The sequence below is a fragment of the Manduca sexta genome, chromosome 23 (genome assembly GCF_014839805.1).
Source record: "Manduca sexta isolate Smith_Timp_Sample1 chromosome 23, JHU_Msex_v1.0, whole genome shotgun sequence".
NCBI classification, from domain to species: Eukaryota; Metazoa; Arthropoda; class Insecta; order Lepidoptera; family Sphingidae; genus Manduca; species Manduca sexta.
This window is the reverse complement of record NC_051137.1, coordinates 8,279,792-8,305,108: the sequence shown is the minus strand read 5'-3', so window position 1 is coordinate 8,305,108 and position 25,317 is coordinate 8,279,792. Positions and strand designations below refer to the sequence as shown.

Genomic DNA, 25,317 nt, shown 5'->3' with positions numbered 1-25,317 from the left:
AAAAATATACTAAAGTATGACATTTACGTGCGTGACATACAATGCACGAGGTCAGCTCACAATTTTATCATTTTATCGTTGTCTGTCATAACACTACATGTTTCATTACTTGTTCTATAACACTTGTGAGATGTACTGGCGTTTTGAGCGGGCGACGTTCTATACACAACTATACAATACAATCTATTAAAAAAAAACAGACACACACACATCACGACTTCACCCTTGAAGGGGTAAGCGGAGGTGCAACCAGAGCATCCACTTTTCGCCAATTGTGTTCCGTTTCATGATGTAATGGGAGCAAGCCTATCGGCATATCTTGCGCAGAATCCCAACTCCGGGGTGACAGTGAGCAGAAAAACCGAAATATCATTTTCCCCGACGCGGGATTTGAACCTAGGACCTTAGAGCAATGTCGTACCACGCACGCAATACAACTACGCTACCAAGGCAGTAGAGACGATATATTAGAATGTTATTTATTATTTGATGTTTTTTTTATATCAAATGATTCTTTTAATTTTAATGATACAGAGGCGAAAATGATGCGAAACAAATAAAATAAGATACTATGCAAGTATCTATCTCAGTATTACATTAGTTATTATTGCTTTTGGCAGTATAAAAGCGTTTAGGTCATTTGATAAAATAATAGTTGTCAGAGCAACGATAGCATAGTGGGGAAAGGAACGGTCTGTCGAGACGAAGGTCCGTAGGTTCATATATTCAAGGCACACTGCTCTGACTTTTCAAACGTTATATTATTTTTCAATTATTGTTGCCCGTACCCAGCAGTGGGATAGTGTACAATACAGGGCTGCCATTTAATTATATTATTATTATGTTTGTCAATCAATAGTTTTATGCATACTTTGTGAACAGTTTGGTTCAACCTATATTATACTTAATCTCTATTATATTAGATATTATACGTCCATAATTATTCATTTGATCGCTATAACATTTATCGTTGATGTATACAAAATTACTAAAATATGAATTTAGGTATATTAAGTGTTCTTAAGGTTACAGCTGCAAATACCTTATTGTTATATTAGTTAAACTATCAATATTCACATTGCATAATAATGTAACATATTTCAATGTGTTGTGTAATAATTGAATATCTACTATGTGAAACGTTTTGATTTCACTCGTAACTTTCTAAAGTGGAGTATTAGGCATAAATTCAAAGTTGCGTTATTTACATAGAAAATAATATACCTACGAATTAAATTTCTAATAAAGAAAAAAATTTATGTTTTAAAGACGGAATACTAATATTTTTAAATATGTTTAAATAAGGTGTAGATATTCATGTGGGAAGGGAACTGCTGTAGAGTGTAGCTTTTCAGTGGAACAATCATAGGTTAATTGTGAGTAGAGTTCCGTACCTTGAGAGGTGACCACTAATAGTAATAAAATATGTTATGTGGGGAACATTTGAAAATGTCAACATTATCGCAGTGAGTAATCAATTAAGCCACGCCCTCTTTTGTTAGAAAAACACAAGAGATTGTTGTATAATATAATAATGGACCCACCGGAGCAACGTTTAGTCGCCTGGGAAATGTTGCGTCATCCGAGCGCTGCAAGTCTCTTAGTTTCCAGTTAACTGCGCACACTGTTAGAAGTCTTAGGTGTCTTGAAGCTATGAGCCACAAGGCATTCGTTTTATCCACAATGTGTGGCAGCCTGGAAATACATCATGAAAAAATCGAAAACAAAATTGTGTTTAATTGTAGATATATCTATGTATTTTTGCCGAAGTAAAAGAAAAACAGATCAAATTGTAGGTACTAAACAAAAATTATGTAAGTTATAGTATAGCTAAATTAAACCGTTCACGCGCACAGTATTTACGTTCCTTCTACGATTTATGGATCTATATTTGCATATCCATATTATCAGACTTTTATCAATATTTCGACAACAGTGGATCTATTTATTTAGGTATGTATTTAAGTACAACCAAAGTAAAACTCTAAAGGGTGGTAGACACTTGAGGATTGGATATAATATAATATATTGTACGTCTCTGCTTTCTGTATCGCCCGACTATATCCATAATACACTAGAAAGGCATGAATAGATAAGATAATGAGAACAAAATACTTTTATGTCGTTCTTATAACCCTTGTAATTTTTAGGGTTCCACACTTTATAAGTAACCCTTTGTTTCCGTCTGTCTGTTAAGACCCTTTTTCTCAGGTACGCGTAGAGGTATCAAGCTTACGTGATTTTATATTAAATACTCGGGTTTACGGTCTCATAGCTGTGAAAAAATCGATTTGTAAGTCAAAGCGATCAAAAGATATGACCGTTTATGTCGCATATGTTGCGATATCACAAGGAACTAAACCCTATTGGATGTTCTCCGTTAATCTAGAAAAATGAAATTTAAGAAAAATCTAAATCGGAAATCCGTTAATATGTTTTTTAACAACAAAGCAAATTGACTAATACGAATTTATGATTTGCGGTTGGTTGCAATAATAGTGTCTAGAGATCGAACGGCAAAGTTTAGTTTGTCAAATTAAAATTATATACTTAGATGCATTACCTACAGCCTTGTATAGTAGAACCCTCGGTGCAGAGTCCAACTCGCAATTGTCCGTATTTGTTTTACTATTAAGTGATATAATTATAGGCACAATACCGCAGTACAATTTCCAATCATGTCTTTTCTATATTTCAAAATATACGTATGTATAAAAGCAATTGTTATGCTTATATACATTTATATTTTGCACCAATTACTATAACGATATCCTCTACTGAAAAGTATAACGTGAAGTAGCTGATAAAGTCTCGCTTATCATGATTATTATTGATACCTCATAAATAATATCGAAGACGCTGACGTAGACAAATCCAAATGAATAGTTGTCAGAATGACTATCCAAGTTGAATTTATCAACGATTGAGTTTATTTAAAAAGCCATTTGAACTTGAGGTCGGGTTTAAATTCTTTGTAGAGAGCATCTTTGATGGAAAATAATAAAATGCTGCCCTGATTGTAAGTACTGCGCTGGTGCAATATGTTTTGATGTTTAACATAATAATAATGGTTGTATAAAACGTAATTAGTCATGTTATTTTGTATACATTTATACGAACTATCGGTACGTCTTGGTTTGGACGATTTTATCTTATCACGTATCAGTAATGGTGTTCCAGGGGAAAATGGGATGAAGTATAATTTTATTTTTAATCTTAAGTCTGTTAATTAATATGCAAGCATTATTTAAAAAAAAAAAGTAATTCTAGATACTATAAGGAACTTTTCCTTTTATTACTGATAATGTTTCTGAACCCACGGTTTCTTTTCCTGTATGCTAATTTTATTCTCATTTATTTTTAGGCATTGAAACACTACACCAATACTCTCGGATGGGTTTTATTGGAAATAAATTCCAAAGGGGAAATCGAATGCGTGAGTGACAATATTAAGGAACTGACTCTCCTGGATCGAAGTGAATTGTACAAGAAGTCGATTTACACCATTTTGCATCCGAAGGATCATGCAAAATTGAAACCGTTGTTGAGAAATGTGCAGTCCTTCGCTTGGGATTCCGGAGACGGTGACAAATTTCACGCAATCCAAGTTCGCCTCATAAAAACTTCCAATGGGAATGATTGTGTTGGGTGAGTACTACATGTGTTATGTTAAGTATTAAAACTACTTCTACTTATGACTACCTTTGTGGCGTTGTTGCGTTGCTGTACGACTGCAGTGCTGAGGTCTCGAGTGCGGTCCCCGGGTCGAGCAAAGTGATATTGGGTTTTTCTGCTCAGTATCAGCCTGGAGTCTGGAATTTATGCCCGATATGTCGATAGGCTCGCCCTCTGTTACATCATGGGACGGAATAGGCATTGCGTAAAGTGTGTGCAGCAATTGCGCCTTTGCCTACCCCTTGGATAAAAGGCGCGAGTGTGTATGTGTGTAAAATGACTAGTAATTATATAATAAATGATAGTAACAGCCCTGTATTATAAACTGTCCCACTGCTGGCCTCAGTGCACCACGCAGACTTCACATACCCTCAAAATTCTTATATTTTATAACTTCTAAGGTCTGCAGGTTTCTCATCGTTTTTTTTTCTTCACCGTTAAAGCAAGCGATAACTCATAAAGAATACCCTCATGATTTTAAAAGCCAGAGGTGTGTGCCTTTGGTTTTTGAACCTGCGGACATTCGTCTCGGCGGTCCGTTCCCCAACCAACTAGGCTACCGCCGTTTTTTCTATTAGTTATACTGGATACAACATGGCATTTCAATCTTGGAACCCGGCTAAGATGTAATTATGTCTAATGTGCGGCTGTAACATAATATTTCATCGAAAATATGATGGTGAAGTGTATTAAAATGATTAATACGTGTGTAACGTGTGCGCAGCTCGGTGGAGGCAGTGATACACGCTGCGCCGGTGCGCGGCCCGTCCTCGGAGGAGGCCGGCTCCGTCATGTGCGTCATCCGGCGCTGCGACGACGCGTCGGCCGCTCTGCTCCCCGACGACGGCGGTCCGCCCGCCATCACCGCCAAACAATCTGACCAAATAGTCTTCAGATTAGACTGTAACTTTACAATTCTATGTACGTTGATATATTCGTATTCGGAATTATGACATTTTATTGGCTGCGTGCGTTAACAAAACTCTCAGTGGCCACATTGATTTTTCTAAGCACTACAAAGTAATGCTAGTAGTTAACCATGTATATTTTAAATATGAAGCACACAAAATTGAATTCATAATAACTATACTATAATGTTTTAAAAAATATTTGTTTTATCAAATTAAGTTAGAATAAATTCTAAATATGCGCGTCGGCTAAATAGGCTATATTATATCTTATTAAGTATTCTCAATGTCTGCGAGTGATAATATGTACCGAAGGATTGTTATTATGTAATGTTATTTATTTTTCAGTCTGTGATTTGAGTGGAGTGGAAAACTTTATAAACTCTCCTATATCTCTTGTGGGTACGCGTTATTTGGATCTCGTTGAGAGTGAGGATCGTGTCCGCGTAGCCGGTCATTTGCGAGAGGCTTCCTCGCCGCCTGCGCCACCCGCTATCAGTGACGCTTTTCGGTTGCGTCTCACTGCTGAAAGGCCGTGGTTACGGGTTAGCGCTCGTTCTCGTCTGTTCCGAGCGAAACCTACTTCCGGTGAACCAGACTTCATTATGTCCACGCATTCTGTACTCAGTGACGAGGACATGGAACTTTTTGACTCTGAGGGTGCACGTCAACCTGTCGGTGGTCCTCTGATGAGCTCTATAGCTAATGGAGAGCCTTCTTGTGAATCACGATACCAATCTTCAGTGAGTCCTACCGACCCTACATTTTCAATCAACGATTTCGAGTTTGAGCCGTGGCCAGCACCATATCTTGGCGACATGCCTAACGAAGACTCGAAGGATCGTAAAGACGTATCTACGGATAGCCCGTCGACCCCCATGACACCACACGCTCCGTCAACACCCGGTGACGGCTCTATTAACTCGCAACCTGAAGAACCTAACCGTTTGCGGATTCTGCTTAGCAAGAAAACGCCAAACGCCACTGATAACTCGAACAATCGCATCCTGAAAGATCTGCTCAAGCAGGAGGACGAAGAAGCGACAGGAAGCGAGACATCAGCTCCGCACACGCCGCACACGCCGCTGACGCCACATACGCCGCACACGCCCAGTGCGGCGCTGTCGCCGATTCACTCGGCGCAGGCGCACGCGCGCGCGCCTCCGCTGCCGCCGCACACGCATGTGGCGCATGCGCCGCACGTGTCGCACGCGCCGCACGTGTCGCACGCGCCGCACGCGTCGCACGTCTCGCATGCCTCCCACGTCTCTCATGCCAGTCAGCACACAATGCAGCAAACACATCATAATAATTCCGACGTCTTATTGAAGGTGAGTCCTATTGTTCCACATTCACTCAAAATGAGGAGCGGATTATAATTTTATTTTTAGGCATGACACTTATGATTTTTTCAACAATACGAGGACTGAGAAGCATATGTTCTCATATCATTTAAAGACTTACATAAAAATATATGAAAATAGAACATTTAATAACATTTTAATTCCACCAAACTTATAAACCGCACCTGTTTCATTTTGTGAATAATATGATTTTCGAATATAACATACAATGCTGGTCTTAACATAATTATTTTTAGATATTAAATGATAAATCCGATGAGGACGTGGAAGAAAGCAGAAGAAATTCTGCTGATGGAAATCGTAGTGTAACTCAGCCTAGTGCTCTACTGTCTCAGTTGCTATCGAGCACTAATGGGCCGGCGGGCAACGGCCGTTCCCAAGACACTAGTGACACCTACCTTGAAAGGATTGCTGGAGTGAAACGCAGATTTGATGAAGCCAAAGCTATGCCCGGGAATGTTAAGAGGGCTACGCCTGAAAATCAACCGGTACGTTATCCTTTTTACTCTACGATATTTTAGGCTGTTATTATAACACAATATTTGATTAATAGATTTGGCATTGGAGCTCAAATTGTAAATGATTTTGTTTGTCCTCAACCGTTTTCATTAGCAAATTACCTAATGCGGACATGCATCACAGCAGGTGTCATCGAGTGCAGTTCCAGTGGCTTCCACCGCGCAATCATCGAGTGCGCAAAGTCCGACCAACAGCGGTGCCGGCATGAGTCCACTTTGCCAGAAGAATCAGATACTTGTGTCATTACTGGCTCGCCAACAAACGACGCCCACTACACCGTTGCCGTTGCCAAATCCCAATCTTCGGCCGTACGCACCCGGCTCGCGGCCACGTGGCCCGCATCCGCCACATTCGCCGCACGGGCAGCAACCGCAGCATAACCAGCATCCACAGCATTCACAACATCCGCAGCATCCGCAGCATCCTCAACATCCTCAACATCCCCAACATCCACAACACCCACAGCACCCGCAGCATCAGCAACATCACGGACCGATGCCGTCCCACTCGCCACATCCATCGCACGCGCCACATACGCCGCATCAACAGAGGCAACATTCTTCAACGCTATCCACGATACTTACCAGCGCTAATCAGTGAGTATTATAAATATTAATGAGTATTATAGAAATGATGATAGGATAAAATAAAACGGTTATAACATATTTTGATGTACAGCGTTCGAGCGGGTAACGTGAACGGTGGGCCGGTGACAAGCGGGGAATGCTCGACGCCAAACTTGCAGGGCGCGGCGGGGGGCGCAGGCGCGGCGGGGGCGGGCGGCGGCGCGCACAGCCACCTGCAGATGGTGCTGCAGGGCGGCGCCATGCAGGGCGGCGCGCGCGCCTACCCGCCGCCGCCCGCGCCCTCGCCGCTGCACTACGCCAACACCGCGCCGCACCACGTGTACAACAACCAGCCACAGTCAGTCATATTTGACCTTCAGACTAGCTTAAATAGATCTGTTTGCATTCTTTCTGCTTACATTTTAGATATTTTGAACTACAATCAATAAAAGCTTATTTCCGAAAATGTAAATGTTTTAATCTGTTTTAGAAGTGGTAACACACATGCCCAAGGTGGTGGAAATGGGGACAGTGAAGTACCAAGTGATCAAACTTTGTCGGATATACTCGACGAAGTTATTGACAATATGCCTGATTCTGATCGACCTCCACCCGACGTTAATGTACGCCAACGACAGGTTATTTGCCAACCATCATTTAAAACAGTTTAAATCTATTAAATATGAACAACCACTTCAAAAATTTTAGTAACTTAACTATCCACAAGATAATATTTTGAACTTTACTTTAATCTTAGATATAATGTTATGAGTGTATCGCAATAAGATCCGATCAATTCGTTCTGAAAACATTATAATCATAAGAATTTTGAAATTCATTTGCCCAACAATGTAATACTTTCCTATTTATAAGGAAAGAATATAAAAGGTTAACTCCCGGGGATAATAATAACGATAATCTTAGTAAAAAAAAATACAGACTCCCCTAAAGAGGTTAGCTATTCGTCGTAAAAAAATATATAATATATTTCAGGATTATTTTTTTTCCTCGTAGTCAGTAATTTCATGTTTGTTTTTTATTGTGTTAAATGACAAGACGAACTTGCCGTTCGCCTGACGGTAAGCGATACGACCGCCCATAAACAGTAGAAACTAGAAACATCATCCAACATCTTGAATTACATATTATTGTTTAGTATTCCATTGCGCCCGCCATTCTGAGACATGAGATGTTAAGTTACGTCTAGTAGTTCTGGCTACAATGTTTAACAAACCGAAACATAACAATGAGTAAACACTGCTGCTTGGCGGCAGAAATAGACACTGTCGTATTATCTACCCAGGCGGGCTCACATATTATAAGAGAACTACAACCACCATTCACGGTATTCACGGCTTTACCCGAAAAAATATTTAATACGAATTGGAAAGATTAAATAGTCGTTTTAATATTTTTTTTATTAAACCATATATAGTTTTTTTTTGTAGTGGTTGTTGGGGCCGTTTTTCTTTGCTAAATGTTTATGTGAAGTATTCTAGAAGAGTAGAGAGGAGTTGAATAAAGCATATTCTTTAGCTTATCATCATATAAGAGATGATCTTGTAGCCATATCAGGCAAAACAAAACTGTGTAGTAATTAAGTCCAACGTTTTAATATCGATGGTCAACCATTTACAGGGAATGAAGGAAAAAAATGCAGTGATAAACGCCATCAGACGGAGTCTTATGCAATGCGAAACTGTCACCAAGAACCCGATAGTGACGAGTCCCAGTGGTTCAGCAGTGTTTTCCGTTCAAAGCCCAGTAAGTTTAATAATGATCTTACGGTGTTTTGATGTAACAAGGAGTGTATTGAGTGGGTGCTGCAGTGACGGATCTGTTGCGTAGGTGGCGTGCTCCATGGGCGGTGCGCTGTACGGCTCCGCGGGCGGCGTGGCGGGCGGCGTGGCGGGCGGCGTGGCGGGCGGCGTGGCGGGCGGCGCGGCGGCGGGCGCGGCGGGCGGCGCGGCGCGCGCGCACGTGCTCGCCGAGCAGCAACGCGCGCGCCTGCTGCAGAGGCAACGCTCGCAGCAAATGCTCGTCTCACCCGAGGTGAGAACAGTGAATCATCGTGCCTACCTTGAGTCGCCGATGGTCTTGTCATAACAATACATTAGACATATCTATACAATACTTTTATCTTCCTTTTTGCGAACTTTCTTTTGTTTTTTAAATAAAGTTATCTAGACCGTAATCCATAGTTTTGTGACAACAACTTTATTATCCCCAGGCTGCCGAGCAGCCGCAGGCTGATCTCGGTTCCACAATTAACGCTCTAGTTTCGGCGACGCCACCGAACGTAGCGCTGACTCGGACGGATTTTCATCACAATTTGTATCAAACGAGTAAGTGTTCTGTTCCCTCGAATTTTAATAATTATTAATGAAGAAATGCCATATCTGATTGTGTTTTTTTAAATCGCAGGTCAAATGGGATCCAATTTTAATGCGAATAAAATAACTACGTCGCAACAGAACCCCATGCTGAGCAGGCAGCTGAGTGTAAGTATATTGAATCTCTTGAATGACACGGTATCAAATGTGCTCAGTTGAACACACTTTTTGAATTTTTAACAAAGATTTTTAATAAGCAAAATATGTTTGACTTAAGAAATTTTCACACTTGTAATAATATCGATCCTAGCCATTTAGACATGAAAACAACAGAACTAAAAGGGTGTACTTGAAGTTAAAATATATGATAGTAATAACTGTATTACTGTTTATAAACTGATTGTTAAACTCTCATTTTGACGATCAATTATTGCTTTCAATAATCGTACTCAATTATTGCTCAAACAAATTACTCTGTAAGGAAGTTTGAGCATGCGCCTTGGCTAGGCAATTCTCAGACGCGCTATCGTATATCACCGATAGATATTCGAGAAACGAATGTTGGTAGCAATCATGCGTACGATCGTCGGTCCATCTGAATGAGGGTTAAATGTGTGAGCGTGGTTGCAGGTGGCGGGGTCGGGCGGCGGGTACGCGCACGCGGCGGCGGCGGCGGCGGCGGCGGCGCTGCACACGCCCGTGTCGCCGCAGCCCTACCACCGCGCGCCGCGCCCGCACCCAGGTGACTCTCACTCCTCACTACACTACACTACATTATTGTGACGAACTATTCATGTTGATTACGAGCACATAACGCACCATGACGTTTCTTATTAGTACTATGCAATGCCAAATTCTGTGTTTTTGTAAAAATTACATAAAACTATTGCTGATATAGTTTAAAATCATGGTCTGTGATTTTAAAATAATGTGAAGAATCATACAATAATATAATAAACTCTTGTGATAAAAATAATATCTATGCGGTTTTATATTTAGAAACTTTTAAAAAAATAATGTAATCAATACTGTGAAATGGATATAAAATAAAAATATCGAAATATATTTTGTTGTGATAATTATTTGTGCAATATTGTATAATATTTATGTGAGGGAGGTATGTGGGTTTATCGAGGTAACAGTATTTTTATCGATATATTCAGTCTGATCCAATGGTTTTTTCTATATAGTAATGCTATTTTATTTAGATTACTAAAATTTTCCTTTAGGTAGTTTTAATTAGAGTTGACAGTCTATTTTTATATTATATTTTTCATTAAAGCATGACTTTTTATGAAAATACTATAAGACTTCAGCATGCCTCATAGATTTTAGAAATAGCGTGCTCTACGGGAGCTGGTATCAATTTTCCGAGGTTTAAGATAATATTTGAAACTAATTGCATGCTCATGGCTTTATTATTTGACATTTTGAAAGTCGTAAATTTGCCAAAATTCTATAGTTCTTCGAAACCAGGGTCTGACCCCTGTTGACAAGCGTCTCCAGATGAAGGTGCACGTCCGTAATCATCCGCAGATAGGCAAAGGAAACCGATAATGCTAAGATGATGTCACTAGGCGAACGTCGCTTTTAACTAAGAAAGCGACCAGAACGATGCCGGAGAGAACCATGGCCATTAGGTAGGTGGGAAGTCGCATCGCACGTCCCGTGCACAGTATTATATCGCGGCGTGTGTGGCAGTGGGCGGCTACTACGAGGAGGGCGCGGGCGGGTACTGCGCCGAGTACGCGCGCTGCACGCCGCTGCCGCCGCACGCCTCACACGCGCCGCACGCCACCCACGCGCCGCATCCGCCGCATCCGCCGCACCCGCCGCATCCGCCGCACCCGCCACATCCGCCCCATCCGCCGCACGACCACCAGCTCTCGTGTGAGTACCGCGGTGCCGGTGAGGCTCTTTCTTTCAGGTATTTTAAAGGCGGGAACGACGTGCACGACCCTAGATATGTGTAGATTAGAAGTTTAGTTTGCAACGAAACGTTGCACAGATGTGAGGAGTGTATTCGCCTCGCCCGGAAGTATCGTCGACTTGTCGCCTGTCTCTCCACTTATCGCTGCATGATTAATCTATTTCTGAGCTTAAGACGATCTCTGCTTGTACTATTTATTATTATAATTATTTATCGTATGCCGTTTTGGATCAGTCTGTGTTGTGGCGCGTGGGTGGGGTGGTGCGTAGGTTCAAGCGCGTTGGTTTGGTGCAGGCGCGGGCGGAGGCGCGGGCGGCGGCGCGGGCGGGGGCGCGGGCGGCGGGGTGGGCGCGTCGGAGTACGTGCGCAACGAGCTGCGGGCCGTGGTGGGCGCGCGCTCGGCCCGCCCCGACCTGCACACGCTGCAACCGCCTGAACTCGACCCTCTCATCACTTTTGAAATGGCAACACCCGGTCAGTAACTTGATGTTTTTCCTTTTATACACTAAATAATACTCTGCACATAGATATTGATATAAAATAAAAAAAAAAAACACATTTAGATTGAGTTGTTTCAACAAAAAATTTAAACAACAACTTAATTTTTAATGTCCTTTAAACTGGGAAGGTAGTGTAATGTTTTTCTTAAAAAGTTTTTTGAGTCAATTAGTCAAAGCTATTTAACACTGATGCCATAATATAATTGCAACCTAATATTATAATGAAGCACTTAATATTTTGAAAGGTACAACAAATACATAATTGATTTTATTACATGCTTAAAAAATCGAGAATACTTCATAGTTTTTTAGTCTTAGTCAGTAAAAATATAAATTAAATGTTAGGTCAACGAATTAATTAATGAGACTATTGATTAGTTTGTTAGTACAGACTTGAAAAAGATATTGGTAGTTCGGTTATTAATTTCAAACATTATTTTAAATATGTTTGAATGTTGTCGCCAGGGCCACTAATACAATATGGCGGTTCATAATTCTAGATCGAAGAAACTGTCCTTAAACACCCGTCTAATGTTTTCAAGTAGTACTACATTTTATTTATAGAATGAAATGGCATTCTTTTATGAATTACATGAATGGATTCTATATAGGTTGAAAGGAATGCTAAATTATACATTATAATGACAAAAAAAATATTTTTTTACAATAAATAAGTAGTGTCTTGATCCTTTCGGGCAAGAAATACAAAATTAGCGGTTGTGGTCAGTTACTATGAGATGACCCTCTTGCTAGTTTATATAGTTTTATAATATCTAAATTATTATAATCATAAATACTTTTCTAACTATTAATATTTTGATGTAAGAAATTATTTTTAATAAATCGAATTTGGACAAATATATCCTGTAGGGGATAAAACGGATAATAGCCTAAGGCGACTAATATAGATTTTGCACGTGGGTTCTAAATTTCAAGTGAAACGTTTGTTCACTTTTAAGATATTATACAAATATTTAAAAACGTATATAGTATTCAAACTGGGGCAAGAATTTCGCGTCATACTGTTTTAATTACATATTTAGATAATCTCTTGTTTCATGCATTATGTCTTAATATAATATTCTGTACGAAATAAACACGATACATGAAAACTAAAAAATGGCAACAATATTTAAGATGAAATAGATTGTTAGAGTTCACAGAAATTCAATGAAATATTTATGTATATTTGAAGAATTTTGTGTATAAACACCTTTAGGGGTGGTATTGTTTTCTCTAAACATAATTTGAATTATAGTACGGCGTCTATCACTACACATTAATCGAGTCACTTGTAAAATCTTTAACATTGAAAAATATTTTTTATATTCTTAAATATACTGGCTCTTATAAATATAAATTGATTTCCTACCCATTGTTAAAAGTGCAATGCAATAATCCAATAGGCTCAATTAGGAAATTTTCATTTTTGTCACTTGCGCACAGCGTTCGCATAAGCGAAACATCATATATTTGGCACGAGATTTTTGTCTCAGTTTCAGCTACTTACAGATGTTTACTATGTTTTGTTATTAAGATTAAAATATTGTTAGTGATATTCTATATTTGTCGAATTATTCTCCAACTGCCACCTTCTCGCTGTTCTATCAGTAATGAATAGTCATTTATTTAAGTTACATCTACGCTCGATGTTTGCGGATCGATAAGAGTTCATATAATCTATTTAATATTGTATAAATGAGATTGGTGTGACAACTGGAATGAGTCCTTCGATAACGAAAGATTTGTTTAGTACTAACGCAATGTAAGTTGTGCGTGAAGTTGTCGGGCGCGTCGGACGCGTTCGGTGGAAACATTGCCAGTGTCGATGTCAATGTCGATGACCACTGCCAATGTACACGTGTGTACGTAGGTGGCGGCAGTGTGGTGGGGGGCCGAGCAACCTCGGCGACGACAAACTCGTGGGAGACGCAACAGAGCACCCCGGTAAGCTTGGGACGCGATCAGCGAGTACAATCATCTAGTCACTTCACTACCTTATCGGTTTTCATTATTTTTTTGTAGATCTACCTATGAATATCACGTATGAGTCTGCTCTGCTGCGTGTGTTGTCGAATCGATCATCTTGATACTTATACTTATACTTAGATGCTGAAAGAAAGAAATGTACCAAAGTCTGCCTTCTCTTGATAAAATTTCGCTTCTCACGCCTGTTGAATGTTTTTACATCTTATGCTACTCAAAAATTGTAACTTAACTTGAGAATGTTTTAATGCGATATTCAATGTGTGAAATTGGTACATTCCTGAACTCTAAATAAGCTTTTGTGATGTGATGTCTAATAATAATTCAAGTTTAACTTCTTAATATTTAAATAAAAACAACATACTTAATATTGTAAGAATAAGCAACCAATACATTGTATTTTATATTCTAGAGTTATTCAATCACAGGGGTTAATAACTATTATAGCTTACAATGTCAATGATACCATAGGTCGGAGTCGCATGCGCAAACGGAAATTGTGGTGGAGGTTTTGTGACGTTGTAGTGAAAATATAAAAGCATTACTTATATATTTTTGCAAATTCCAATAGTTAGTCTGCTTATTGTTTGCTTATAAAACTTTGTTCTAGACGAAATTATTGCGTTTATTGAGTTTCGTAGATTTAAAATAAAACGGCTGCATGACGACGTTTATGACTTTGATCAGTGCAATCTACATATTCAATAAAATGGGCAACGATCAAAACGTGAGTTCTTTTATCTCATCATGTAATCAATACTTATAATAATAACTGTTATTAATCAAACTATTGTTTATTTACTTGATTTTAATGATCTCAGTTAAATAATGCCAACATTTAGCCTCTCAGTGCAGGATAGTTTTGTATGCCTATTAAAACATAATTATTTATAATAATACCTCATACTTTCTGTGCGGTTTGATGTTTTGATCGTTTCTTATAATGACTTCTATAACTGAAATTCTTCTCTTAACTTAAAAACATATAATTTTATGGGTAATAATAGTGACGAAGCATTAGGTGGCTAATAATACAATGATTTTGAGTTTAAATATTTAACAACTTAAGTATTGCTTCAACGACGTGGACCTCTTACATAAACTCAGGATTAATGAGTATTTTAACTTATACTGGTTTGTTACTTTATTTAGTCAGAATTATTGAAGAGGAGAAAGGCCAAAGACTGATGCGTAAATGTATGATTAAAAACTTTTGTAAAATCATGGCCTGCGGGAGTAAAGTCAATGTAGGTAGAGTAAACTATGACAATGCTGGGTATAAAGTTTGAAAATTAATGAAAGGTCGGAAATAATGGGATTTCAAGACATTTTTGCTCCACAAATACGCGTAGTTTTTTGTTTTTGTGATTTTTTTCACTATATGACATTACGTGCATTTACTCAAGATGACTAATACAAAGGATAAGTGGCGCCAATAGATCAGACTCAACGATGCATTTCCCAACACAGAGTACTACGGAGGCGGGATTGGCGGTGGCGGTGTCGGCGGTGTCGGCGGCGTCGGCGGCGTCGGCGGCGGCCGGTGATGAGGCGCAGCCGGCGGGTGCGGCGGGGGCGGGGGCGGGGGCGGGGGCGGCGGCGGCTGAGGGCGCGGGCAAGGCGTCGCTGCTGCAGAAGCTGCTGTCGCAGTGACGCGGCCGCGCATGCGTCGCCGCCCACAGTTGCATTTATTACATTCTCGCCGCTCCGGATGGACGATAGCCGGCGGCCGGCGGTCGGCGGCTGGCGGCCGGCGTGCTCGCGCCGAACGTCGTCATTCGCGTTGCGGTCTACGTGGTACCTCTGCGGCTGTAAATCCCATTTCGGTGGGAGTGATGTAGTACATACTTGCACGTATTTATAAACGTCTTTGATGTAGTTTAGTAGTGCTAGTGATATTTTGAGTTGTAAAATTTGTTTCTTCGATGATGTCTCGATATCAGAGAGGATCGTTTAGAAATGATTGATTGGATTGACGTATCTATGTGTATAATGTGTTAAGAACTACGATTTGATGCAAAATTTAAGGTAGCTTCCTGTGACGGAAACAAAACGTGATTTACAAAATCCGATTGACTTTTAACATTCACGTTGTACAATAGAATTACAATAGAAAGTGCAATATTTTATAGAAATACACATTATTTTGGCGTTGTGAACGTTATGTATTATAGTATGGAAGTCATATGTTACCTGTTATTACAAAGTAAATTGTATTATAGTATATGATGACAAGACGTCGAGTTAAAAGGTTTCTCTTATGGAGAATATTATTTTTACTTGTAAATAATATTATGTTGTTAAATTATAACTGTTGCCTGATTGTAAATATTTTGTTAAAATATTTCATTGTGTTTCATGTATAATATAGTTTTTCATTCGACTTTAATACACATTTTTATAATTGATTTTGATTAGACCATTATAAATCTAATTCTATTATTTTTTTTCTAATTATATCGTTTTGTTTTGTAAACCGTCTTCTCGATATGAATATACTGATTAGTCGCAAGATATAATCACGGATGTATAATTACATCATTACATCTTTATTCTGATTTAACCTCGACTTGTAATACTGTACAAATTCTTTTTTTTATTTTTTCCATTGAGGTTATTTTATGATTCAAATGACTAGTTATATTATCATGATTTTAATTACAAGTTGCAACTGTACATTTGCGATTACATCATGCGCACCCTCATGTTCTTTTGTAATAGTTTGTATCTAAAAATAAATACCAGCGTGATGCCGTTATTGACTTTATTCTTTTTCAACTATGTGGTGAGTGTAGAAGAACGCGATAGTCATTTTTACCTCGTCGATGCATAGGTACATTTTAATCAATGTCAACACTATAGATACTCTACGAAAAATATTATAAGTGCGAGATTTCCGTCTATCATCTAGGATTTCGTCTCAATATACTAAGCGATGTTTCGCAACATCATTCGAAGATTTTATAGACGAACGAATCTATAAATTATTGATAGTATGTTCTTTGTAGTTCATTCTGTTCAATATGTGCAAGCGCACTTATTGTTACTACAGGTATTCGCATTTAAAGTAACTCTTATCAGAATACGGTATATTATAATGTTTTCAATTTAGTTGATTCTAAGCTTCACTGATGCAAAATAGCACCGTGAAAGCGGTTTATTTTCATGTGTGCGCTTGGATTGAGGAACCATGTTGGGATTTCAATTTGTTAATCAGTAATATTACCTTATATTGTGGAACAAATCGTTGTGTGGTCTTAATATGGGTTGTTACATGAGATATAAAGTCAGATCTTTGAATTGATAACTTATTTGACAATGGAAACATTACATCTGCAAATATAAGTTTGTTGTAATCAGTGTAGCAGTTTTGTTTGATACGTACCAATCGTAATCTTGTTTCATACAATCAGTAAAATTATCAACTATTACCGAATTAAAATGTCGGTAAATTCACGTCGACTCGGGACGCATGCGCCTCTGCACGCTCACAAATTATGAAAAACATCGGAAAAAAGGAATCGCAAGTTTTCTGGCTCGCAGTGTTAACGGTTCGTGTTTTAAAAATGATGCTTGTAAAATATTTTCAACATGTAAAATCCAGTTTTTCCTGTAAAACTACTTCACTGCTTACTAAATTCAGTTAGCAGAACCAATTTAATTCCGGTAGAATTTCAAATATGGCTCAATACACGCGCACACTAGTTTCACAACACTTCAATAAGTAAATATCGGTGTTCTTATTTTAAGTGGTGGTTAATGGTTAACAGAATGCTTTACATACAGTTATAAAATCTTCATTCTCGTAATAATTAGAGAAGCTTAGGGTTGATAAATACTGGCATAAGATCAACTTCAAATAGTCACAGGAAGACAACACAGCAGTTAGCTTCCAGCCGATTACATTAGATAATTGGATATGACTGTAGTACATCTCAGACGATATTTTTGGTGCGATAAATATTTTTAAACGAAACAAGATTTATAATACCGTGCTGTTAAAAAATTAAATATGGATGAAGATGATATTTGGGCGATGCTATAAATTCTTAAAGATAGATTTATGGTTGTTAAAACGCGTCACTTTTGTATGCATCATCATGGTGCAACTCATAAGTCGCTGCGTTAAAATTGTGTGAATAATGATTACTATGCAAAATTATAATTAAATTCTATGTTAATATACTTAGAGGTTAAAATTAGGCACCATATTATAAGACTTGTTTGTCTCTTAAATTCAGACAGTAACAATGTTAAAAATAATGTTATCAAGTCTCAAAAATGTATGACTGAATATGCTATAAATTTTCATATGCCCTATTTGAACAGTCTATCGACTTTGGCATCGAATTTCAAAGTTTAATAAAAATATCATTATTGCTGTTTGAAGTAGTGTTTCGCATTGTCGTTTTTCAATTTTAAATTACTAGGATTGCACAATATGAAATTTAAGTAAGTAAATTTATTATCACTTAATAGTAAGTGTAAAACCTCTTTGGTGTGATGAGCATTTTATAAATGTCTGTTTAATGTGTGTAACGTTATTAGTAGGAAGATCTACTTTTGAAGTACGACTTCAGTAATGGCAAATACGCCGTCATCCCATGTCTTGTACTCTTGGGACAACGAGTATGTTATCATTGATAGATTGCCAAGGTTATAAGTGTTGAAAGGGAAATTATATTTGTGCGTAGCTCAGTGCTAGAAAAAACGAATGTTATATTAAAAATGTACTAATGTACATTACGTCTCGCTTCTCCTATTAACATGGTTTCAAATATGTAACCAACTCCATAAAAAATTACCAATATAATAGTTTGTATCAGTTGTCTATCGACAGATGGCAAATACTTAACCGAACCTAAAGTACTCAAAAGTAGTATGGGTCATACACGTTCATAGGTCAACCTGTATGTAGCTTTCTATTAACAATATCTTTAAACACGAGCGTAAAATATAAAACTAAAGATAAGTAAGTACTCGTACATGAAATAAATTGTTGTAATGTGTTATTATGACCTAGTTGATGAACGTACAAAATGCGTAGAGTATCCATAGAAGCAAGAGAAATGAGTTATCTGTTTAGATAAAATAGAAATATTTTTATACCACTATTGGATGAATAGTTTAAAGTGTAGGCCATCGACCAAATTAATTTTCATTAATATGTAAAGAATTGAAGAACAAAACACTTCGAATACGTTGCCACCAAAATGTGTGATATTATAGCTTTACAATATCCGATTATGTCAACAATATTAGTACTACTCATTGCCTTTGGTTTTACCAAAGACAACACCAGTCCATATTGTTGGATAAGCAAACAAATCAATAAAGTACAAGTGAAAGGCCTTGTTATGTGGAAATAAAGACAAGTAGTCAAACTGTAGTCGACTATCTGCTCATGTTGCATATATTAAATACTAAATTTATTTATTGGGTTGATAAGCGATAGATCATAAATACGAACTGCAAGCATGTTTACACCGAAACGAAAATTTAATATATAATATACAAATGCTATATTTTTTGCATATTTATGATATCATACCTGTTTAATTTTTGCTGTCAAGAGTATATATTATTCTGAACACGTCCATTGTACGAATAAATTGATTTTCTGTAAATAATTATATCATACCATAATGCATAGGTGCCTCAAATTATAGATAAAACATATTTTTTCAATGCCACCCTTTTGGAGTAAAAAACGAATATTGACTGTTGATATAGTATTTTATAATACATAGCTAAAACATCTAAAGTAATACGAACCCGTAGATTCCATTTAAGGTTTTCATTCCCTAAAATTCGGAAAATAATCTTATGTAGTGAGTATATTGTAAATATATTTTGATAGGGCGTAAATAATAACATTATATACTTTGATCGGTGACACCAAAATAAATAGGTCATTGAAGAATATAGTCTTCAAAATTCACAATATTGTATTGACTGTTTAATGATATTTTCCATGTTAGTCTTCCAAACCAGACATGACTAATGACTATACGGTGTACCGTTATTATTATACTAAGGTGCTAGCTAAAGAAACATGATGACTGGTGAAACATGTGTATTTTTCATTTTCTGTATTCCATTTTATCAATGTGCCCATGTTACGATTTAATCATTTGACGATATATTGTGTTACCGATTTAATAGCAGCGTGCTTAGACCGCTAAACTAGTGAAGTATCAGGTTCGATTCTCACGTTGGTTGATATTTTTTTGTGTATATCGATTTAAAAAACATTTGCGTGTCTCCAGAATTAGAATTTAAGCCCGATATAGGAAAAGGCTAGCCCTTATGGCATTATGAATGGAAATTACTTCTGCCAATCATTAGTGCACTCATCTTTGCCCAGCCCTTTGAGGATAGAGGCATGAGCATACGTTACGTTACGCACACCTTGACATTTTTTATGATACCAGGTTACTAATCGAGAATGTATTGAGTTACTGAATGAAAGTTCGGTTTTAGGGTTCTCTCTATACTTTGCTGCTAAAGTATATGCTATAATTGCTCAAGTGTAACTTACAGAAACGTATATATTTGTAAAATACGTTCTCTGTTGCTTCTAAACAACGAAACAGTACTTATCAATTCAACTACAACTATGTTGTGAGGTGTGACTGCATTGCAAAATAACCAAACTAACAATCCCGCCTAACCGTTTAATTGAGTACTATATGAAAATGAACAGTTTATAAACAGTCCATTTTTATATTTAGACATTCTGTACCTATTGAGCGCATAAATGGTGATCTTGAAAGTAGTAACATAATACGTCAACGAATAAGTATTCCTACAATACGAGTAAATATTTTGATAATATAACATTTACCGTTAATAATTGGCTTTGTAAATAAATATTACTTTATGCAAAGTGTCTAAATAATACGATGACTTAGGGATATGTTTGGATTTATATGTGCTGTACTGTAAAATATCGATACAGTTATAATTAACGTCGAGGTAAAATGAAGGATTTTAACAACGCCAGGTGTCATGTGTGCCGACATAACTATAAGTATTTGACGTCAATATTTTTGGAACGCATACTCGGTGTAGATCGATCCGATCGATCCATTCTGGTCATGTATACTTCCAATATTTTACAGAATAAGGGATAAAGTCAGGATACTATAAGAGCATGATAGGTATAACTTATTCAGGAGAAAATTGGTAAAGTATATCGATGTTATGTATGGATTTGGATGTTTATATATAAGATGGTTGAAACAAAAATTTCGTTTTGAATTTAACATACCTATTGTCACAGAGTAAGTTTACTTAACTAAAATTGAAATTAATAGGGTCCAAAATTCCATCCAATATTGCAGAAAAAATACAAATGAACTGCATTATTAATTGTGATATATCGAAGTGTAATAGAAATATTTTTGTATCAATCTTAAAATTACTCTGTGACAGGGGATACGAGCGAATCACTTGGCATATAATGTGCAGCGAAACATAGATGTGTACGGGAATCTTTGTTTCATCTTCCACAAGGAAGACATAATTAGTTTTAGTGTTACATTTCACCTCATTCTAGACAATCGTACATAAAGCATAGCTTTTGTTTCCTCCCGCTATGCGTAATTAAATTTCCTCAAAATAGAGGTAAGTTATGTGATAAAATATTTATTATAGAGGATGACAGTTGCTAACACAATCAGGCATTCCCGTACGTAGGTGATTTTATTTTTTGTATAAAATCGTGCCTTTTGTCTTGGCCTGTCGTCTAAGAGCAAGGGTATTTTTCTATTGTGAATATTAAAATTTTAGGTTTAACGTTCTGTTGTAGATTTTAATGTTATTATATGGAACTAATTATGTTTTCTGAAACTGTGCCAAGTGATTATTAGATATATTGGTCACTTACGGGTGAGATTTTCGATGAATAAACTTTTAAAATTGATAGATAGTTGGTAAGACCTATTAATAAACGCTTATAATTCTTCTTATATTTGATGAAATTAAATTTGTTGAAACCTAAATTAATCCTTTGGCTTCAAATAAATCTTTTGCGTAAGTGGCCGTTAAGTCTGTGTTATTTAGTTCTTCACATAGTTAAGGCCTTTTTGTGTTGCTGTGCATTTCTACGCATTGTATGTATGTATGTATGTTTATAAAATGTAAATAGCTAAAAATACATATATTTTTACGATTAGCATACACAACCAAAGTTGTTATAAAGTGATGGTTGATTAAATATTAAATTTAAATATAGGTTGTTATGTTTCTTTTAGAAAAGATACAAAATAAATCTGTACAGCTATATTATGAGCTCATCAAACCGCTGATCGGATCCTTATAATTATTCTAATATTATCCATTAATAGATTTTATGGTTTTCGTATAAAATTTACACAAAACCATGATTATTTAACCAAGCCTAACAAAGTTGAGGAGATAACGATATTTTATATATGCTCCTTCGTTCCTAGTAGCTTGTTCCGATTCACCAACAACAACCGATTGCTATTTGTCAATTAATGAAACAAACACACTCTACTAATATCTCTTTGGTATTAGAATAATAATGGTTTTATTCATTGGAACATCCGACTTTATGAGTACATTTAAGTTGTATTTTTTGTACATTTTAGATTCGAAAGTATATTAATATCTAAATAAGAAGATTTTTTATTTCAAACCCCTTATAAAGCTATGGCCACACATCCGCATCGTGCATTGTACGGATAGTGTCAAGCACATATCAATATTGTATAAACAGTGACTGACAAACGACTATGACATGCATATAAAATATGAACATATATTTTTTTTCCAGAAAGCTCAAGATTCCATCACTGATCCATGCATATATGTGTGCCCGAAGCTTTATTCACTCTCCTATGAAATGTATCATCTTTAAATGGTTGGTCAATGACGTGTTTAAATATATTACTTATAACTTATCTTTGAAGAACAGTCTGCATAAGATCAACTCACTATCCCTTCAAATAAAACAAAGGCATCAAGAATACTTAGATATTGAAAGTAGTACTCAGTACATAGTACTCACCTATGCAACCCACCGTCTCTTAGTTTAGTGTGCGCCATAAAAATTAAAAAAGTTATGAAACTTTTGGGAAGTATGTAAAACAAAATTCACGAGACATTGTATTTTAGTAGAAAATTACGTTGCCTTTTAAATGAATATGCTGGAATTTTTACTCGGATGTGAATTTTCCCTGGTATAGCTAGATCACATTTTACATCTGACCTAGATGTCATCTAAATGGCCTCTGGGTCGGGTCTTTACCATGCAATTTTATCTCGTCATACAGGCTAAAATCTGCAGTGCCTTGCTTCTGCGTACGTGAGTCGGTTCCGGAGGGCCAAGAATGCTTCCGGATTTGCCGAACCCGTCTCTGCACAATACCGTTACGCGGCTCATTTCTTTTGAGGCACAGAAGTCCCCTTCCTTTTGCACCATTTGTCGCAATGAAGCTGCATTCTCCGCTCCGCGGCTACGACCCCCGATAGGCTCCTTTTAGTTGCCTCTTACAACAGGCAGGAGATACATTGGCGGAATTCTTTAAATGCCCCCATACCACAGGGCGTTGGGCACAATTCAATTTTCAGTCCAGCGCGTCTTCCTTCTTATTTAAAGATAGTGGTGCCAACATTTTGTTTATTATAAGTGAAAGAGTTTTACTAAGTTATGTAAAACTGGGTGTTGCTGGTTGGCTTCGCCCGCGTGAAGGCACTACTAGGTGTTGCTTCGGCTTCGTCTACGTGAAAAGCCTCTAATACCATTTATTGAAAAAAAAAAAAACTGATTATAATAATAATTTCCCATGAGACCAAATTATCGGAAATAAACCTTCTCATATAGACAACAGTACATATAATCATGTGCTAAATTTCATTTAAATCCGTTTAGATGTTTTTGAGTTGACTTCTAACAAAATTCCGGACATTTTCTCAAATTTTCGCATTTATAAGTAAGAAGTACATAATCACCTCTTCCCTGAAGGTATCAGGGCTGGCAGTAAATAAACCTGAGCATAAAAGTTCGAGTCAGAGAAAACACTGAAAGTTAAAAAGTAAATAACACAATCTTATTCTTACTTGTCATACACACACTTCAATCTTCTAAGGGTAAGCAGGGGTGCATGACGCATCGGATGCTTCTCCATTTCGTTGTGCGTATTCCGTACCATATTATGATTTGGATCGAGCCTATGGCCATATCGGGCACAAATTCTAAATTCCGGGCTAATACTGAGTAGAAAACACAATATTACTTCTCGACCTGGGGAACGAACCCCAGACCTATCAGCATTGCAGTTATTCTGTAATTATCTTACTTCTTAATAATATTATAAACGCAAAGTTTGTAAGAATTTTTGGACGTTGGTAAGAAGCAGTGACAATATTATAATGGTAATATTGTCGCTGCTTAGAAGTAAGCTAGGAAACAGGTGAACGGATTTGTATAACATTTTGTACACATATAGAGCATATCCTGGATTAACACATAGGATACTTTTTATCTCAGTAACTTACTCCCGTAGGAAATAATACAGTTTTTATCTAATTTTGAAATAGATGGCGCTGGCATCGTATAGATGATGTGGATTGGGACAGCGGTTTAAAAACCTTTTAAAGCTGGCGAAGTGGCGAGCAACGTCTAGTAAGTAATAATGACTAAGCTAATCTAGTAAAAGTCATTATAGTTAGCTACATACGTAGCTGAACAAATTTAAAAAAAACCTGTATCAAAAATAAAATAAGCTATTTTAATTTTATTTTAGTAAAAAAAATACGATTGCCCATATAGACATAAAAGATTAAAGGAAAATTTTGAATTTTTTCAGCTTCTTTTGAGTCTTTGGTAATATTTTATAGAGTACTTCTATAGCCGTCCCACAGGCGATAGGAAATATTATCTATATATTAATATCCGAAGATAAAACTATGTACCCCTTTTTGACCATATATAAAAGTTCCTATAGTATAATAGTACAGTATGATGTATATAGTAATAGGCAATGGTTAGAATTCATATTCTAACTTGTATATATAATATAATCAAAGTTTTACTCGGAAATTCCTATTTGCTCAGGTATATATAGAGCAAAAAAATCATTTAAACAAATACTTAACACCCACGACCATACGAATACGAACTCGTACATGACATAAAAGAAAAAAAAATGTTGAGCATTTTGCAGCCCTCCTAAAAGTGCCGCCCGTATTGTCAACTTTTGCATTTGCAATGATTACTTAAATAGGCATATCAGAGCTAACTACCGGGCACCGGCTACGTTAATTGAAATCAACATCTCTTACGTGAGCTCATTGTATGCTGCAATTTGGGAGCTCGTGTCTCATTCGTTTCGTGTGTGAGCTTCAGTGAGCATGGACATTAGAGTCACAGGGCCCTGCTTAATATATATATTATCCCTATAAAATTCATGTTGATGATATTATAATGATATCGTATATTTACTATGGATTCTTAAATAACAAATTAAATGCCATTATATTTGTTTTCGTGACACTCACCATTTTC

At 37.0% G+C, this 25,317-nt stretch overlaps 1 protein-coding gene across 7 annotated transcripts; it reads left to right on the top strand.

Annotated features, from left to right (window-relative positions):
- Positions 1-3,364: 3,364 nt before the first annotated feature.
- LOC115447130 lies at positions 3,365-22,427 on the top strand (the record flags this gene model as incomplete). Of its 7 annotated transcripts, none has more annotated exon segments than XM_037442055.1 (16): positions 3,365-3,648; positions 4,400-4,596; positions 4,932-5,914; positions 6,283-6,435; positions 6,590-7,062; positions 7,145-7,390; positions 7,523-7,670; positions 8,671-8,796; positions 8,881-9,084; positions 9,263-9,377; positions 9,457-9,533; positions 9,996-10,107; positions 11,067-11,255; positions 11,590-11,769; positions 13,669-13,742; positions 15,252-22,427. In XM_037442055.1, coding segments are annotated over 16 exon segments (3,744 nt in total), but the record flags the coding sequence as incomplete, so codon positions are not given.
- Positions 22,428-25,317: the final 2,890 nt, after the last annotated feature.